The following is a 12,050-nucleotide window of genomic DNA, read 5'->3' as shown; positions in this document are numbered from 1 at the left end:
CAAGCTTCCCCAGAGCGTCCGCACGCCTCGGCTTTGGTTCGAGCATCTCTTCAACCTTGTCCTCATTGTTTCTTCAACCTCTCTCGCCCTCTCAACTTACAAGGCCGGTATCCTCGAAAAAAACCAATCATGGGTGGTATGTCATCGTCGTTGCCTCCCCATTGCCCATGCTGACGTATTTCCGTCTCAACACAGCCCTCGATAGAATTTCTCAAATCGGAGGCCAGCTCTCCGGCAACCAGACCGCTGGCGGTCGCGACAAGATTCTCGAGAAGCGCCCCGACGATGTACGTCCAGAGCCCTGCCCCCCCATCAGCACAACACTAACCCCCCCAGGTCGTCGTCACTGCCTGCTGCCGAAGCGCCTTCACCCGGGGCGGCAAGGGCGGCTTCAAGGACACGCAGGCCGCCGACATCATGGCCGGCGTCCTCAAGGCCATCATCGACCGCTCCCGCATCAACCCGGCCCTTGTCGAGGACATCTGCGTCGGCTCCGTCCTGCCCCCGGGCGGCGGCGCCACCGAGATGCGCGGCGCCAGCCTCGTCGCCGGCTTCCCCGAGTCCACAGCCGTCCGCACCCTCAACCGCCAGTGTTCCTCCGGCCTCCAGGCCTGCGTCGACGTCGCCAATCAGATCAAGACGGGCATGATTGACGTCGGCATCGGTGCTGGTGTCGAGAGCATGTCCCTGCAGTATGGGTGCGTTGCTCTCCTTCGCCCTTCTTCCATTCTCGAAGAGCCCCGAGCCGTACAGACTAGCTAGCTGACTTCTCTTTCCTCCCCTCCAGTCCTGCCGCCGTCACCGAGTTCTCCGAGCTCCTCGAGTCCCACCCCGAAGCCGCCAACTGCAAGGTGCCCATGGGCGTCCTGTCCGAGGACATGGCCAAGGACCTCAAAATCAGCCGCACCGACCAGGACGCCTTTGCCGCCTCGTCGTACCAAAAGGCCGTCAAGGCGCAAAAGGAGGGCCTCTTCGACGACGAAATTGTGCCCCTCAAGGCCAAGTTCGAGGACCCCAAGTCGGGCGAGACCAAGGAAATCACCGTCGCCAAGGACGACGGTATCCGCGACGGCATCACCGCCGAGTCGCTCGCCAAGATCCGCCCGGCCTTTGCCGCCGACGGCAGCATTCACGCCGGCAACGCCAGCCAAATATCCGACGGCGCCGCCGCCGTGCTCTTCATGCGCCGCTCCACCGCCGAGAAGCTCGGCCAGAAGATCATTGGCAAGTTTGTCTGCGCCTCCATTGTCGGCGTCAAGCCCCTCCTTATGGGCCAGGGCCCGTGGAAGGCAATCCCCAAGGCCCTTGACCTCGCCGGCATCTCCAAGGACGACGTCGACATCTACGAGATCAACGAGGCCTTTGCCAGCCAGTGCCTGTGGTGCGCCAATGAGCTGGGCATCCCCCACGAAAAGATTAACCCCAAGGGTGGCGCCATTGCTTTTGGCCACCCGCTGGGCTGCACCGGCGCCCGCCAGGTGTCGACTCTGCTGTACGAGCTCAAGCGGACGGGCAAGAAGGTAGGCAACACGTCCATGTGTATCGGCACGGGAATGGGCATGAGCGCTGTCTGGGTCGCAGAGTAGAGAAAAATGGTTTGGGGCATGTAAAGTTGAATATCCGCTGTATGAATAGAATGTCTATGGAGTTAAGGCAATCGAACTGTCCAGACGGTTCGTTGCAAGTCAAATCATACAATAAAAAGACCGTCGAGACGAGCCGCCTTGGATGATATCCGTATTTCGGAGCCACTTATGAAAATGCTGGTCAGCTTGCCCCAGGTATGATACCCGTACATAGAGTCAAGGACCTGGATCTATCAGCTCACAAATGGAGCATAAAGCGGCATCCGTCTCCCTCCACACTCATGTTAAAAACCTTCGATTTGCGTGCCAATTTGTTTCGCATTCGCAAGCTTGACCAGATGCATCCCCACCACCAGATCCATGAGGCCCAACCCAACGCTCTTGTACACAACCGTGCCGTCCCGAAGCCAACGAGACAGCGAATCCTCCTTTTTCTTCTCCGGTTCGATGGAGCTGCTGGAGCTCTTTCGAAACGGCAGCGGGAAGCTGGGTTTGCGGACGTGGCCAGATGACATGGGGCTCGAGGGTCTGCTTGGCCGTCGCGGCTGGTCGCTGTAGACTGTGGACATGGACGACGCCTTTTCACTGAGATCCAGGCTTTCCGAATCCATCGACGGGGGCGTCTGCGAGCCGGTCGTATCTGTTTCTGACTCTTCAATGGCCAGGCGGTGGAGCATGACTAGCTCACCCAGTCTTGGCATCGCGTCAGTTCAGTGAGCATGTGAACTGAAGGGACGAGGAGTACTTACTCGACCAATTGGTTGGGGTTTATCTTGGCGGAGATGATCTCACCCGCCTCCTTGAGCACGCCTTCCAGGGTATCGACGATGACGACGCCTGCCTCTTCGGCGTGCTTGTGGAAATGCCTGTGATGCTTGTCGTGAACCTTGGTAGCCTGCAGAAGTAGGCCTTCTGGCAGTTCTCTCATCTCGGGGCTGTAGCTGCCCACGGCGACGATGAGTCTGCCCTTTTTCCTGCCCTCGTGAGACGTGAGGATGGAGGCGTCGAAGAGATCCTCCCGGGACGGCGTGCAGCAGTAAATGACGTCGGAGTTGCGGATCTGCTCCTTGAGCAGGCGTTCGTACTCGTGAAAGGTGGGCGTCAAGATGCCAAATTTAGCCTGCGCCCAGCCCTCGCGATCCTTTATGGCCTGGGGTATGATGGTAAACTTCTTAAGAATACCACTGGCGTTGGCGGAGAAGCGGCGGTTGATGACGTTGACGTGCTTGATGGTGCTGCCTCGCATCATGAGGGCGAGACGGACGTGCCAGTAGGCCTGCAGGCCGCTGCCGAAGACGGTAATGGTCTTGACGTGGTTGCGTCGGTTGAGAAGGCACGCAGATCCGAGGGCGGTGCGAAAGGCAGTCAGCGTGCTCGCCTGGATGAGGCCTAGGGGCTTGCCGTCGGGCGTGAGCAGGTTGACGACGCCAGTCGGGCTAATGGGCTTGATGGAAGGGTCCTCGGTGGCCTCGGACGAAGTCAAGGAGACGACTGCCTGAGGCGTTAGTAACCGTTGCCGTGGGATGCTGCCGACACCGCACCTTTGCATCCCATGCCTTGGGGACCGCATGATGGCATGTACAGCGTCGTGGCCCGAGATGCTGGGTGGAGCGTCGTGGTTCGGTGCGGCTGCTGATAGAAGCCGCTCTCGTCGGCTTCGGCGTTTGTCGAGAATTCGTGAAGCGCCGAGGCTAGGACGTGTCGAAACTCTTCCAGCTCGTCGAGGCTCAGGCCCTCGAGAAGGACCCTGACCTGTTCGTCTGACAGGACAGTCAAGGCCATGCTGGCGACGTCGGGTTGATGATGGGATGAGCTGCGGGGACGATGGAGCGTCTGAATGACACTGGATGGAATCGCCGGCAAAGGGGGGGAACTGAAAGGAATGTGGGCGGCCGGTTGGCGAGTTTCAGCTCAACAGCGTGCACGGCGTATGGCGCGAGACGAGAGGAAGCCAGCTGTTTGTGGCCCTCGGAGCCTTGTGGTCGCGGCGGCGTTGAGGCATTACATCAGTGGCAATCGTGGCCGTTATCGGGGTTTTAGTGAGGGTCGGCGGCCATCGGCCCCGATAAGCCCGTGGCGGCCGGGCCACGCATCGGCCAGCCGGCGGCTTGCACGACTGTTTGCCAGGCTGCATTTTCCAGGGGCATGTGACGACGCAAACGAAGCACATGGCACGGCGTGTGCAGCAACCGCGGTTCATGGAACCGTCGACGACCCGAGAGTCTCTCTCGCTTGAAGACTGCCCCCTAATTATCTGATACTTAAATTTATGCGGGCTTGACTGCTACGAAAAGCGGGTCGCCGGTCGGGTTCCTTGGGGGGGGATGGTCAGCTTGCCCATACGTATGTACTCGCCGCCAGGTGCATGAGGACATTCAGTGGTCGACGCGTCTGCGCGTTACGCCGCAGAGTGTGCGATGTTTTTGCAGCGCTTACTACTGGTTGGGCTCCAAGCACTCTGACTCAAAAAGTGGGGCTCCGCAGCTGCTGACAAGTCAGCAGCCTTGACGCCGCAACTTCGGCGTGCCAGGGCCATGGCGACTTTGTCGAACTGTTTTCTCCGATTATAAAGCGCCACTTCAACATGACCAGATATCAACCCGTCGAGCATGGTTCTTGCTGAACATTCGCAAACAGGTCTATGCACGTCTGGTCTGCGCAAACGCCACGCGCCTTCGGCTTGGCGTGAAACGGAACACGACGAAGACGGCTATTCGCACAAGAAGCAGAAGCTCAACCACCCGGCATTTCCGCCACCGAGATTCTGGGACCGATTGTCAGTTATCCCGCTCACGCGGAGGGCGCTGCAAGAGTCACAACGGAGAATCTCACGATCCGCCTGCGGCCAAGAAGAGACACGAAACTGTTACGGCCGTGCACCGCGACATCACATCCATATAATCAACGCGGATTGTTTCGTCGAGCAGTTGTCTCCAGCTTGCCTGAGGCGGCTCAAACGATCTGCAAGGCAAGGCGGCCCGGACCTGTGGGATACACGAGGGGTAAGCTGAGCAGTCTCTTTTCCGTTCACTCACCCAGTCGTTGACAGGGAAGCAGTATCGGATACCTGCCGAGGCCCATGTCGAGATGAGCTCAAGCCAGTTCAGTTCGCGACGTCGAAAGAGAGGATCACAGTCTCCGACAAGGAGGAGCTCGAATTCACCGTCAAAAAGCAGCGCTACTCCGAATACGACAAGCACGAAGAGCACTGGTCCGTACGACCGTGCTTTCCAACAACACCTGATCGATCACGACGTTTTACCCCACGGGTACGAATATCCGGATGGCCGCTTGCCGCCAGAGCCCGAAAACATAGCTGAGATCCGCCAGATTCTGGCCGAGCCTAGGAGGTCACTCTCTCCGTCCCAGTTTACAGGCGACGATTTCCGCAAGTTTGAGCGTGCAGATACCCATGCAGCCAAAGAAAGAGACGTCATAGCAACTGTAATTCCAGTCCTAGAGGGCAATACAGGAGATAGGAAGTGTGTTGCCGGCCAGGTCCCATTCACCAACTTTGACCATTTGACGGATGGTTCGCTAGTACCCGGTAACCCCGACCTATATTACGGCGCGGGTCCCGAGCAGCTCGAGCGAACCATTCGCCGAGAACTAAGCAACTTAATCATACCTTCTACGCAGCACGATCTTCCGATCGTGCCTAATTTTTGCCTAGAGGTAAAGGGCCCGGACGGAACATTATCAGTCGCATCTCGACAAGCTTCCTACCATGGGGCTCTCAGCGCAAGATCGATAGACAGGCTCCGGTCATATGGCCATGTAGAGCCAAGGTTCGATAACAGGGCTTATGCTATCACATCAATTTACTATGGGGGGACGTTGAAAATGTACACAGCTCATCCAATCCCACCCTCTGCTCCAGACGGACGCCCCGGTTTTGTCATGACACAGATCAAAACGTGGGGCCTGACTGGGGATGCCGATATCTTCCGGCAAGGGGCTGCCGCGTATCGGAATCTCCGGGACTGGGCAAAGGAACAGCGAGATAATGCCATTAAAGAGGCCAACGAAAGATTGTTCCGATATACTCGCGCCTCACCGTTGCAGGATACGGAAGGCTTGGCATCGAGCTTCACAAGCGAGACGTCAGCCGCCGACACTGTAGTCACCAGCCAAACAACGGTGCTTCATCCAGATTCGAACGTGCAAACCACATACGAGTCCGACAGTTCGGATGACCCACTGTCGCTGGATTTTCAGCCTCTTGAGCCTCCTGCCAAGCGCACGAAATCGCAGTCCCCGCAAAAAAAGGCATAAGCAACGCGACCATGACCAACCCTCTCCCCCCCCCTGATGGTCGCCCGACCCAATAGCGCACAGTTACGAATACAGACGAGACACCCAGATAGCACACGTGGCTGCCGGCCTGTCGGAAAGGCCACGACCACGAGTTTCGTGCCAGCGTAGGGCTGCAGTGAAATGAGCCCAGATGATGCCGACTCGTCCGCGAACATCACGTCATGGCCGCCAGCCACGATTTGCATTCATCGAGCTACTCGGAGAACCATTCTATCGACGCATAAAGCCACGGGCGGGGGGTAGCGCTGGGGGACATGCTTGTGGAAAAGATATCACTTCACGAAAACCACCCCTTGCATGCAATCTTCTCTCCTCTCAACGTGACCCAGTCCAATTCAACATGAGCGGACGGAGCGCCGATTGCCGCCGATCATGGCAGGGGTCTGTCACAACTCACGACATCAAAGTCGTTGCGACCTTTATTTCGATGCACCATCGCGCCGTATATCTTAAAGACCCGGTCAAGGTCCGGTGAAGGACGTTGCACCATTCAACGATGCCCAAGACTTATCCTACGTTCGCCGACCGCAGAGCCGTGACTACACGGTTCGGTCAAATGTCAGAGAGAAGGAACTCTATTTGATACTGTGAGAGATCCTGGATGCAGTTGTAGATATCTTCAAGCTTCGGAGCTGGCTCCTAGGACCGGTGACCGTCCTCGCAAGGGCACCCTGAGGGCACACGAAAACACTACAATTGGCGTACTCGATATTTCAGGGTATTGAGGGATAGTGGATTAGCCGCGAACAGTCCACATACACTCTAGCCCCTATTTCTTCCACTGTGCTCTCAAGCCCCTGCTTGAGAGCCACTACCATCTGCCACTGGACATTTCTCGTTTCCCTGAACGCCACTGTAGCGTCAATTTCAGCTTGTGCCCTAACACACGATTCCATCGCACTACCAGTGGAGGCTACGCAGTATTCTTCAAGCGTTCAGAGTCCCATCTCCGGCTGGTGAACTTTGCCTGCTGTTCATGGCACGAGGTGCGTGATGTGGGTTCGGCTAGGGCAGGAGAGTAAGCGTGGGTTTGCAATCCGCTTCAACGTTGCGTGTTGTCGTCGGCTGATGGTGACTTTCTTTGAGTCCCGAGTACAGAGGGGTTTCCTCGTTGTGTCTTGGTACACCGCAACATATCGGCTTGGCAGGCTGTCGCAACGAAACCGGAACCGCCCGTCCGTCTCTTACGGAGTCTCAAGCCAATAGGATCGCATAATTGAGGCAATTCGACCCCGAGCGCTTCCATCGCAAGTCCACATTCCTCAGTGAGAGGAGCTACACGACCACACTGGATACATGCCTAGGGCTTCGTTGGCCTGGACAGGCTAATTATCGCAGCCACGTCACAAGAAATCCGGCCTGGGGCTGTGGGGGAAAGCCAGCGAGTGAAATGCATGCTGAATATGCAGTTGGTAGGTGCAGAGCCTTTGTGCGTAGGGGCTGCAGTTCGGCGACGTTGTTGGTTCTGCTCCGGTTCTGTTGGTCTGCTCATAGCATGGCGACGCGTTACCTGACATGCTCGACCTTCCGTGTTCCGTCCCTTGTACCAGAACCTCGTAGGGCATTGGTGACAGACGAGGGAAAACTGGTGACGTTGGGCGCTCCTCAAAGAAGGCGGTGGTTAGGCAAACAAATCAAGGTCCACGACCCTCCGCACTCAATCCGTTTTTGAACCGCAGGATCCTTGGGCATTTCGTCTCCTTCTTTCCATGATCGCTTAGCAGGAATCTCTTAGCATAGGACGAGGAGAGCTAAAGGAGCTTTATAGAGGCCCGAAATAGCTTTAAGTATACTATTAAGGCTATTAAAAAGTAATACTAAGAGAGTTTCTTAATAAAAGTAGTAAGAAAGGATATCTTTATAGCCTTTTCCTATACTAAGGCTAGAGCTAACCCTACCTTCTTAGTATCTTATATATAAAAGAAGGGATAAAAGTAAAAGCTAATACCTTTATAGAAAAATATAAGGCCTTCTTAATAACCCTTTTCTTAACCCTAGACCCTAGCCCTAGCCCCCCCCTTAGCCCCCTTTAAAGCCTAGAAAAAGAAGAGCTTCTAGGCTATATAGGTAGTAAGGGTATAGATAAGTAGACTAGCTAGAGCTAAAGGACCCTAAGATTAAGAGGGCTATTTTTAGCTCTTTTAATAAGAAAGCCCTTAGCCTAAACTCTCTTAGCTTCCTCCCTATTTAATATATATATAAGGCTATCCCTATAGTCTTTAATAGGGCTTATAAAGCTCTATTTAACTAAGGATACTACCTTAAGGTATAAAAAGAAGCGGGAGTCTAATAAGAAGGCTATTACTAGTACCCTCTTATTAGATATAAAGGGCGCCTTCGATTTCGTATTAAAGGAATAGCTTATAAGGGTCTTAAGGGACTTAAACCTCCTTAAGGCCCTTATAAGCTAGGTAAACTACTTCCTTACTAAAAGGAAGATCTAGCTAGCCTTTAAAGGGTAAGTCTAGCCCCTTATAGACCTAGTAATAAAGGTGCCTTAAGGGTCTCTTATTAGCCCTATTTTATTCCTCTTATACGTAAGGGGGATACTAGCGGCTAAGGGATACTAGCTATCTTATATAGATAACTTTAGTATCTTTATAACGTTAATCTCGGCTAAGAAGAACGTTTAATAGCTAGAAGTAATAGCTACTAACTTATTTAAATAAGCTAAAGACTAAGGGGTCTACTTTAACCCCTTAAAGATAGAACTTATCTACTTTAGTAGGTAACGGCAGCTTATTTTAAAGGGTATAATAGTAGGAGGCTTATTTTTTAAGGTAAAGCTCTTAGTATAGTAGCTAGGGGTCTTCTTTAATTCTAGGCTCTTATTTAAATAATATATTAAGAAGAAAGTAGCCTCTATATAAGCTACCTTTAAAGGACTATCCCGCCTAACCTTTATATAAAAAGGCCTATTATTTAAAGCCTTTAGATAGCTTTACTAAGCCTATATAACCTCTATAGTAGACTATAGGGCCTAGCTTTAATATAGGGGGCCTAAGACCCTTAAGAGCCTAATAAAGCCTTTTTAAAGGCTTTAAAACTAAGCTCTTTTAAAAGTCTTAAGGGCCTTTAAAGGATCCTTTATTAGGGCTTTATAAGGAACGGTGTTCCTACTATAAATAAAGCAGCTATAATATACTCTCCCGATTATATAAGCTAATAAGTAGTATATTAATTATAGACAAAACCTCATCCTATAGAGCAAGAATCGCTCGTTATTTTGCATGTCATTATGCATTAAACGGGTTGCCGGTTATCGTATAATCGGGAATCGAAGGAACAGAGCTAGCTTAGAATGCTAGCTAAGACCTCTTAAGAACACCGGCACGACCAACCTCCTTTAAACACGAATATCAGAGGAACCAAGACACTTCCAGATTCACTCGAGGTATCACGGAATTCCCTAGTCTTAGGGCTATACGGCAGCCTAAATCTGGTCCCGAAAGGTTCTTCCGTTTAGCTACAATTGTCTATATAAGACAGCATGTCCGCTGGTAGATAGAGAGAGAATCATTAACTTTAACACCTCTTCCACACACTAATACACTACCAATAAATTCCGTTGAAAATCCTACCTTATACTCCTTCTTCCCCTCTATCACGTAGTCTTACGTGATTCCTTAATTTCCCAAAATTCCGCTTTTGCTTATATACCTTAAGAGGCTTTAAAAGCTAAAGTAGCCCTACTACTACTAAAGGTATAATTTAAAAAAGTATGCCTCTCGTATACTTTCTAGACCTTATACTTCTTACTTAGTTACCTTATAAAATAAGCTTATAACCTAGCTATATAAAACGACCTCGCTAACTTAAGCTTTAACCTAAGGGCCTTAAGCTATATTAGGCTATATATATAGCTCTTTTACCTCCTTAAGGGCCTAGTAGCTCTTATAGGATCTAATTATAACTTAGAAAGAAAGAAAGCTAGCTAGGAGCCTTTATAGGCCCTAAAGACTAAGGCTTTTATTATAATAATAGAGGCCCTTAAGCCCTTAGCTAAGAAGTAGTACTAACGCCTCTTAGCTAGCTTAGCTAGCCTAAAAGACTTTAAGTTACGGCCCCTAGCCTTTTATACTAATAGCTTTAAGGGGTGCCTTAAAGAATCCCTTATAAAGACTAATACTTACTCTTTCTATAAAATAAGCTTAGAAATAGGCCTATTAAAGTATACTATAAGAACCTAGGGCCCTTAATCGAAGTAGTTAATATAAAGCTATTTACGATACTAAGGGTTTTAAAGGATATAGCTAAGAAGCCTCGGCCCTTAAGGCTTAGCCCCCTTAACCCCCTTATAGATACCTATATCTTTATAAATAGCTAAGCTACTATAAGGAAGGTTATAAGTTTCTTAGACCTAGCTATATATATTAAAAGGCTCTTATCTAGCTTAGAAGCCTTTTATAACGTATAGCTATACTAGTACCTTAGCTACCTAAGGATCGTTAGTAATAAGCTTACTAACTAGCTAGCTAAAAGAGGCTTAGTATAATAACTAGTATTATATAAGAATATACCCTTATATTCCTATTTTACTATTATAAAGAAATAATAGGCATATAGAGGCTTTATAGAATAAGCTAGTAAAAAGAGGCTCTATAATATAGTCTAAGGGAATAACCCTTAAAGACAAAGACCTCTACTAGATATTAATACCTTCCTTTAGGAAAAGGGTCAGATAAGCCTATCCTTACAAACAAAAATATGCATAAAATGCATAAGTCAATTACGAGCAGAACGGATACCCTATTGCCTATTTTGGCCTAGCGGTTCCGAAGATATCCGCGATACGAGAATAGGGAGGGCATAGAACATTCTAGTTAAATCCACTACTTATACCAGAACCTATAGTCTTACGTTAACTATCACGCCATAATTAGACCACCTACTAAGTTAGGAAGATATACTATAGATAGAGCTTTTCAAGCACTATAGAATGTGCTAGAAAGCTAACTAATTAGTCTACTAGTAGGCGAGCAATAGTCTATAAAAGACGAAGGATTTCCCTAGGAGTAGTAGATAGAATAAGCAAGTTTACAAGCATCCTTTGCAACGCTATTCTTTTAATATATTATTCAGCCCCTTATATACTCGTTATAAATTCCGGACGAAATCCTACCCTATACTCCTTCGACCGATCTTTCCGCTTACGTTATCGATTACCCGATTCTACGCTTATTGCTTATACCTTCTTATATATTATTCCTAAGGGATAAACCTATCGAGGGGTTTATATTAATAGATATAATAGGGCGTGGTCTAAGTAATAATAAGTATATTACGTTAGTAATAAGTTAAAGGTTATAGACTATAGACTATAACTAGGTAATTAAGTAATTAAAATTAAAGATAAGATTATAATAAGGATCGTAATAATTATAATATTAAAAGCTATCGAGCTATCTATTTAAAGGAGTGTTTTATTCCTTCCTTATATATCTCGAGAGCTTCCTTAGATCGCTAAGAGTACTAGGTAATCCTATCGCTTAAGAGTACTAGAGCGCTAAAGCGATCCTATAATCCTAGCTATAAAGCGTTAGAGCGCTAAAGTAACCTATTGCTTTAAACTTAATTAGCCCGTCGGTCCGTTTAATATTCCTTATTCCCTATATTATATATTCTCGTAATATATACTAGTCTCCGCGGTTTACTAGACCGTAGTTATAATAAGATACTTCCCTTCCTTTTAGTCTTACCCTTAGGACCTACTACCTTAGCCGCTATATATAAATATACCCTTATCGCGTTATACGTAAGTATATTATTCCTTATTTCTTTATCCTTTTAGGATATATTACTAATAGTATATCTAGTTATATTTAAAAATCCCGTTCTTAGAATTCTAATAAATCGCGTTAATAATTAAAGCTAGTATCTTAGACCGAGATCTATAGTATTAAAATTATACCTTACTCTTATTATTTTTAGCTAGGCTTAACTTATAAGGTTAGTAAGCGGTTTAATTAGTATTTTAAATATACCTTTATAGGCTATTCTTATAATAGTTATAATATAGCGTTTACTTATTTATTTTATCCCTTTCCTTCCTTATTATTCTTTTCGTTAATATTCTTTTTTTTTAGTTCGCTATATTATAAATTAATAGTAAAAGATTAATTTAAACGAACGGAAAGTAAAAGAAGC

At 48.8% G+C, this 12,050-nt stretch overlaps 3 protein-coding genes across 3 annotated transcripts; 2 read left to right on the top strand and 1 right to left on the bottom strand.

The window, feature by feature from the left end:
* Nucleotides 1-167: 167 nt before the first annotated feature.
* On the top strand, nt 168-1,586 carry HRG_10396 (3-ketoacyl-CoA thiolase, peroxisomal; the record flags this gene model as incomplete). The annotated part of the gene is made up of 3 exons (XM_044868867.1): nt 168-287; nt 337-698; nt 788-1,586. 3 exons carry the CDS (start codon nt 168-170, stop codon nt 1,584-1,586), a joined length of 1,281 nt encoding a protein of 426 aa, XP_044716222.1.
* Nucleotides 1,587-1,870: 284 nt separating this feature from the next.
* HRG_10395 (NAD(P)-binding domain) lies at nt 1,871-3,368 on the bottom strand (the record flags this gene model as incomplete). The annotated part of the gene is made up of 4 exons (XM_044868866.1): nt 1,871-2,279; nt 2,336-2,481; nt 2,536-3,077; nt 3,128-3,368. The coding sequence occupies 4 exons, from the start codon at nt 3,366-3,368 to the stop codon at nt 1,871-1,873; spliced, it is 1,338 nt and encodes a 445-aa protein (XP_044716221.1).
* Nucleotides 3,369-4,195: 827 nt separating this feature from the next.
* HRG_10394 (uncharacterized protein) lies at nt 4,196-5,861 on the top strand (the record flags this gene model as incomplete). Its single annotated transcript, XM_044868865.1, has 2 exons — nt 4,196-4,588; nt 4,644-5,861. 2 exons carry the CDS (start codon nt 4,196-4,198, stop codon nt 5,859-5,861), a joined length of 1,611 nt encoding a protein of 536 aa, XP_044716220.1.
* Between the last annotated feature and the right edge of the window lie 6,189 nt (nt 5,862-12,050).

Source organism: Hirsutella rhossiliensis (assembly GCF_020360975.1).
Source record: "Hirsutella rhossiliensis strain HR02 chromosome Unknown scaffold00015, whole genome shotgun sequence".
In the NCBI taxonomy this organism is placed as follows: Eukaryota; Fungi; Ascomycota; class Sordariomycetes; order Hypocreales; family Ophiocordycipitaceae; genus Hirsutella; species Hirsutella rhossiliensis.
This window is presented reverse-complemented; position numbering and strand designations above follow the sequence as displayed.